Consider the following 7,655-nt stretch of genomic DNA (forward strand, 5'->3'; position numbering starts at 1 on the left):
AATATGAGATCCGTGCCTTGTTAAAGCGCGTGCACCATTTTCATAATCATTGCTACTTTGCGCTACTAGTCTCGCTGGATGCTGGCCATAGATGTTACTAGCGAAGTGCACAGTCTTCCTGACACTATCCATATCTATGGTGCAATAAAGTTATTTTCTTACGTTTTCAAAGGTAAACAATGAACGTTTTTCAAAATAAAAGCATTAATTAAAACGTATTTTATCAGGAGGAATATATCTAACAAAAAAATTTGTGAATTTTAAGACTTTTCCGCTTCGTAAAAACGTATGAAACGGGAAATTAATGATTTTATAAGTGTATGTTCCGGGAAAGTAAACCATTGTAAATATAGTAGTACTTTCGGCGGGACCAAAATTAATTTGCGTATGACACGGGAAAATGTATGAAACGGGAACGTATCATCGAGGTTCTACTGTAGTTGTATTTTGTACGATGGCGACTCAAAACTTAATTCAATTAGAACTGTAGCAAACCGTATGTATTCGTTACTGAGTAACGGGTGCGGCATCTAGTAACGAGCAACGAAACGTTACACACGAATGAATTTCGTTACTCGCATTTTTCGTATGTTTTACGCATGCGCGCGCTTATTCGTTACAAAGAACGATGTTTGTTTATTAAGAAAAGTATAATTTGGAAATTCGTCGTCCAAGTTTTTTACTGTTTATTAAAGGTATTGTGTGTGTGGGAAAAGTTTGAGATTGGAACAGAAACAACGTAAGAAAGTATTTTTTTACAAATTATAAATATGTCTGTTTTGGTTTTTTATTATCACGTATTTTCACGTTTTTTGTTCTTATCTTAAAATAGATATTATAATAAAGCCGCTCTAATGAGATTTAATTGTTTCTTGGTTAACAAAAGCTGTTAATTATCAAATATTTTTAATTGTTTATATTCGATTTATTATTATTTACGCGACGTCATACCTTTGAATATATATATACTGTATAGAAGTCGCGAGTGGATAGGATTTACTCTACGTCTTTCAGAAGCATATGATGAGCAGCTTGGGAACTTCACCGCTGCAGTGCGCTGCCGTAACGCCCTGTATCGTCTTAGTTGTTATTTACACGTTAGAGCGCAGCGCTGTCGCCCGCTGTCATTCCCCGCACCCCTCATCCATCATTCACTGCAGCTCGAGGTCGTTCAACGGGAGGGGGAAGGGGTGTTTTAAGAGTTCGGCTTTTGTCCGCTAGGGACCACCACAAGTCGATGCCCTAGAGATTGTGGCGATTGCGGCGGTGAATTAACCAACTACCTCAAAACCGTATTAGAAATTTTAACCTGGGCTGGCGACTTCTATACAGTATATATATATTCAAAGGTCATACTGTACGCGTACGAAATACGACTCGATTCGTTGCTGTTACATAACATAGCATGTTATGCGGTATCAGAAGTAACGAGTAACGATACGAAAGTAACGAGTACTAATTGTTATAGTAACGAATACATACGGGTACACTTTTTTTCGTTACTTTTACACCTCTAAATTCAATACAAATGAACAAGCATTTCGGTATCGAAAAAATGTATCGAACTTAAAGTTTCGATACTCGATACTTTGCGATACCGTCAAGTATCGAAGGTATCGAGGTATCAAAATATCGAAAATCCCATCACTATTTTTAACCCTTAGCCGGAGACGTGAAAATATTTGATATATCTGGTGACGTGGTGCCCCTCAGACCCCAAAATGTTTTGTAGAAGTTAACTGATTAGAAATTATTTTTGTTCCATGTAAAATTATTTAATGCATTTTTTATACTTACTAATTAAATTTAAAAATAAATTAGTAAATAATTATTTACCAATTATAAAATACAATTTTTTCCATTGGTGCTTGCTCAAATAAATCTAAAAATGCCTATTTGTAATAATTACCTTTTTAAAAAAAAATAAGCAGATGGTAGCCTAAAAGTTTTATTTGCTATTCAATATAGACATAGTGACAAAACAAAATCTAGAAAACTTCTATGAATAATAAGACTTTTTCATAAAATCTACAACAGATAAATTTTCCCAAAAAAAGAAATTACTTTTTTCCCCTCCAAATATTTTCCTTGCATAACCAATGCACAACAAAATATATAATCTAGCTAACTAGAAAGCACATGCATACTTATATATTTTGCAAATGGCATTTTCACATAAAATATATTAGCCGAACATTGTTTGAAAAAAATAAATTTGTACGAAAAGTCACTCTGTAGTAGAGTATTTGTTTGCTCTGCAATCATCACACATTGCTTTTCCACACACACTTTGATCACTTAAGTCACTAAAAATATCTTTCAACCACTTAGAAATAGTTTCGTCATAATCTGGATCGCCCACACGTAAACATGTTCGTTTAGAAGCCTTTTTATCACTTCTGAGATAGAAACATAACTGGTGACGTGGTGCCACTACGACCCCAAGTTATCTTTGCGACCTGATATCTAGCGCCAGACAGCGTAAACAAATTTGACACTGCAGGAGGAGACTATGTGATATCCAAGCGAAAGGTAGATGGTACCACAAGCAAGTGCCTTGAACTGCACATAGATGGCAGCAAGTTAAAGTTTTGCTGGGGTCATGGAGACCCCACATCTCCGGATAAGGGTTTTAACATTGCCTATCTCACACGTGGTCCAATCGAAAATTAATTAGAATTAGAAGTTTTGTATCATAACATGGTGTCAAATAAAAAAAAAAAAAAAGGGGGGGGGGGGGGGAACACCAAACAAGAATTATAAAGTGTTCACATTACCTGGAATGCACCATATAGGTGAACCAGCAGGAAAATCTTACATGGATCTTAATTGAAGGAGAATTTCATATACCTAAAATAAAATTTATTTAAAAATTCATCATCTTTCTTGGTATTAAAGATTTATTGCTGGCTTTGTAATACAGTGCTATCTGCTTGGCTGTCAGCTCCTCAAACATTCACCCTTGCCTCCATTAAGAGGAGTGAACCTTAAAATTTGTTAGTTTTACTACATAACATACTTAAAATTATTTGGATAAGATTTTGAAAGATTTGCAGTTTACTTCCACTTTCAATAAATGTTAATCACCAGTAGTCAAGAGTCACCTAAAAAAATTTCATAGTGGGCAGGAGATCCACATACCCCTTGTCACGCGACTGCAAAGAACATTATTAGAATGGGTGTCCAGGAAGTACTTACTAGTAATGGCATAATAACACTGCTGAACACAAGCAGACTCCTTTAAAAGTTTGCAAAAATAAAAAGTTTAATACCTCTATGTGTTAAATACACTTCATGATTTATTGGTGAGAATTTCTACTTAGGGCTACAGACTGTTGATGATAGGCATGGTTACTTCATACTTTTAAGATAGCAGTTTAAGACAGCTGCAAAAGGTGCATTTGCTGCCAATAGGTGTGCAAGTTGTTACAGTTTCTGATGTGTTTTGGCCCATGCAGTTCTTGACGAAGAACCCCACCAAGCGTCTGGGCTGTGGGCCGAGGGGGGAGGAAGATGTGAGGGGCCACGCGTTCTACCGCCGTATCGACTGGGAGAAGATCGAGAACCGAGAGGTGCAGCCGCCATTCAAGCCAAAAATCGTTAGTATGCCTTTGTACTGAGGTGCCACCAAGATATCTGTCGTAGCGATAAGCTATTCGTATTTAAAAATTATGCATGCAGTTTCAAAAATATTATAATTTAATGTAGCAGGCCTTCCTGCTAAGGTTCTAAAATCTTAAATTTGATACAAGGGATGTACGTTAAACTACCAATAATGTGGCATCAGATGGGACAAGTGCAGCGGATTTTATCAAATCAGAGTTAAACCTTTTATTCAACTTGATCTTTTCCTTCAAATTGTTGCCGTATTACTTTTGCACATGTTACAAAATTATGTTGTATAAGTGGTGGATCTAGATGCTTGTGAAAGAAGGTGCACAGAAACTAAATTTTTTTTCAGCTTTCCACCAGAAAATGTAATTTATCCAGTGTAAATTTTATTCAGAAGAAAAGGGGAAAGGGGGAGGCCAGGCCCTAAGCCCCTTGGATCAGCCTCTGTGTTTGTACAGTAATGTACAAAATAGATATAAGGCTGCTATGATACACTAAGTTTTAGGCAAGGATCTAATCAGAACTTCTGTATCTAATGATAAAATAAACCCATGCTTTCTGCACTCGAAACGAGCAAACAAGAGCTTTATACCATGTCATGACCCACATGCAAAAGTGCAAGTACATACCGACTAGTAAAGCTCTTTTTACACACCCATTTTTGACACATTTTGTATTATCATTTCCCTATGGCCACATACAATGCTTGTACAATGCAAATTTTAGTGTTACATATTACCTGGGTTCTATAAGTGCAATACGGAAAAAAATTTTCATAAACCATTGAAATTGAGAAAAAAAAAAACCATGGGTGTATTTTTCATGACCAGGTTTAGTGTAATGTATTCGGTAGCTTTTCAAAATTTTCTTGGTATTTCTCCTTACATAAGTTAAAAATTAACTTCTAAATTTTCCTGGTTATCATTGGTGTAGAAACATTGGTGGACCTACGTATTTCAGTATGGGTGGTCATTCAAATTACATACATAAATACTAGTAAATATTTTGAGACTCTTACTATAGTTTCCGATTTCGGTACATAAAAACACACGGTATATGAGACGAAGTTACCTTCACAGTATTGATAATTGCAAAATTGATTTTCACATACATAAAATATGTGAGACCTCTTGGTATTGAGCATGCAAGCAGCACAGTCTTGCTCATCCACCTTGCTTTTAAATCCTGCAGCTTAGAAAATGAGACAGTGTCAAAAAGGAAAGTGTAAGCGATACAGAAAACGGCTGGCAGATGTTGTAAGTGTGGATACAAGGGTAAAAATGTTAATTCATTCTAAAAATAGTTCTTCCCCATCATCTATGTATTAAGTACTACTCAAAAACCACATAAGTGCTGGCGTGACGACTTGTATAAGACAAGTAGTAGCTTTAAGCTTTTAAAACTTTAATAAAATTTTCATCTCACATACTGGATAAAACATTACATTGACATTATAAAATGTAGTACTTGTTTTAAATTATTTTTTGGACATGTGCCATTGCTGATTTGTAATGTATGCCATAAAAAAAACTGAAGAACAGACAAAGAAAGATAAGTAAACACACACACAGAAAACAAGACAAAATCATCCTCTATAAAATGTTAAATGTAAAGTCAGCACAGAGAATTCTATCATTAGTTTACATTTTACATCAGCTGATTTTGGCTTGTTTTCTGCGTGTTTGTGCATTCATCTTTCTTTGTGTCCGTTTTTCGGTTTATCTCCATGACATACAGTACAAACTAACACTGGGGTACATCCAAAATATTGATTTTAATCAATTTTTCCCATTGCAAGAATCATTCAAAGAACGTATTGTGTTGCAGAAACACCGCCGTGATGTCAGCAACTTCGACAAGCAGTTCACGTCGGAGAAGACTGACCTTACACCGACTGACAAGCTGTTCATGATGAACCTTGACCAGACTGAGTTCATGGGCTTCTCTTTCCTCAACCCGGAGTTCGTACAGCACGTCTAGTGCGCGTGAGTTCCAGCTCCCGGCCTCTGTCGCCGCTGCTTACTTTCCCTCGAGGCTTACGAACCAGACAACCCCTTTTCAAAGGATGGTGGGAAACCACCCATACAAAATAAAAAAGGCTGTGAACAGTGATTGATAGTTCACATATTGTGACACCAAAACACTTTCTTTAATTTACAAAATTAAATCTGGAAATTGTACCTACAGTAAAACCCTCTTAAGAAAATTCCACTTAAAGAAATTTCCTGCATAAAAAGTTTAAAATGTGTTGCACTAAACCTATAAATACATACAATTGAATATTTTTTTTAGTAAAATTTATTTGTTAGTAATTATATACCTACTTTAATGTATGTACCTTAAGAAATTTCTTAACGGGAATTTTTGTCTGTATTTTGATTGCAACACTTTTTTGTACCTACTTAGTGCATTTATTTATTTATTTATTTATTTAATGTTTGTATCATGCCCAAAAACAGTCTTGGCCTGTGTGTACGCACACCTGTACTTTGCAAAAACATTAAATTACAGGTGCTTTTCAGAAGACTGTAGCTTATTTTACTCTAGTCTTATGATTGGCAGGGTAGACCTATGTTTAATACATATGTTACAATTTAACTCACATTATATTATAAAACTGATTATAAAATTACATGTAATCAAACAAGTTATTCACTTTCAGGCAACACATTTTTGTGCAGTATTTTTGGCTCTAAAATGATCAATTTAATAAATAACATAATGAAATAAAAATTACTTTTCCAAAGACTATAGAAATTCATTTAAAACACAAATACTATTAAGCCTGTAGTTTAAAAAGTGGCTAAATGGAAACAGTTTTTTTATTATTATTAATTTATAATTTCACATGCCAATTTCTTACCTCATGGTTCTGGGGATCATATACACAGGGTGTCTACTGACCCTGGAAAACCTGGAAAACCTGGAAAAATCAGGGAATATTGTAATCAGGGAATAATCAGGGAAAAATCAGGGAATTTTGTTAAAAATCAGGGAATTTTTGTTTGGTAGGTTGTAGTTGTCAATACGTTTTTTGTTTATTGATCTGCTTGCATTGGCGTAGCATCAAGTGTATCGCGTCCCATTATTTTATTTTTGGATGGAAAAGAACGAACAGTTCCCACGTCCATTTTCTTTTATTTACCATCGTATTCGGAAGTGGCGTTAAATCACGTGATACAAACTGGTTCAAGCTGGTCTGTTATCCTGCTGATGTACGTACTGCAGCATGTGCTTCCCACGTTCGGATTATACCGACAGGTGCATTTAATTTTAAGTATCTATGGATGCAATCAACGTAAACTGGGCATTTTTGTTAGCTTTGAAAATACATATCACAGACACTTTTGGTGAAGATTCACCATCGTTGCTAGAAATTGGTAGCTGTGGACTTCATACGGTCCATGGTGCTTTCAAAACTGGAATTTCTGCTATACAATTGGATGTTGTTAGTTTTTTCAGGCACAGTTACTATTTGTTTATGCATGTACCTGCAAGGAGGGCAGATTACATTAGAATAACTGGATCAGAGCTTTTTTCCAAGAAATTTTGTGCAATCAGATGGAATACTGCAGTTGCTGAGCGTGCCATGAAAACTTTACCCCACCTAAATAAATTTGTTAGTGAAGTTTCTATTTCATCTGTGTCTTTCAGTGTAGTGAAAAGTGCTCTTGAAGATAATCTTCTAGAAGTAAAATTGACATTCTTCTACTCTGGCATCAGAGCTGGAATTGTTTCTCACAATGTTCCAAAGTGAAGCACCCATGGCACCTTTTCTCTATGATTCACTGGTAGACATTTTATTAACTTTGGCAGGAAAGTTTTTGAAACCAGAGGTACTGAAGAGCTTTAGGGAGAAACGCAATGTATCTCAATTGGATGTAGATAACCAGGAAAATCTATTGACTGCTAACAATATCAAGTTGGGTTATGCAGTATGCCATGCCATCAAGAAAGAGAAAGTACCATTAAAGTCTGTCCTGTTACTGAAAAATGATGTTAGGACTTGTCTAAAGGTTATGGTAAAAAAACTCAAGACAAAA

The 7,655-nt window shown here is 35.4% G+C and overlaps 1 protein-coding gene across 4 annotated transcripts in view; it reads left to right on the forward strand.

Moving 5' to 3' along the window:
• Nucleotides 1-7,655, forward strand: part of LOC134542481 (protein kinase C, brain isozyme-like) — a 490,169-nt gene that overhangs the window by 466,887 nt on the left and 15,627 nt on the right. For all 4 annotated transcript variants that reach the window (XM_063386801.1, XM_063386800.1, XM_063386802.1 and 1 more), the window contains exons 13-14: nucleotides 3,459-3,599; nucleotides 5,440-5,597. In XM_063386801.1, coding sequence (XP_063242871.1) covers nucleotides 3,459-3,599; nucleotides 5,440-5,592 — 294 coding nt within the window. In that variant the 3' untranslated portion in view covers nucleotides 5,593-5,597. The remainder of the gene's footprint in view (nucleotides 1-3,458; nucleotides 3,600-5,439; nucleotides 5,598-7,655) is intronic.

Source organism: Bacillus rossius (genome assembly GCF_032445375.1).
Source record: "Bacillus rossius redtenbacheri isolate Brsri chromosome 4 unlocalized genomic scaffold, Brsri_v3 Brsri_v3_scf4_2, whole genome shotgun sequence".
NCBI lineage: Eukaryota > Metazoa > Arthropoda > Insecta > Phasmatodea > Bacillidae > Bacillus > Bacillus rossius.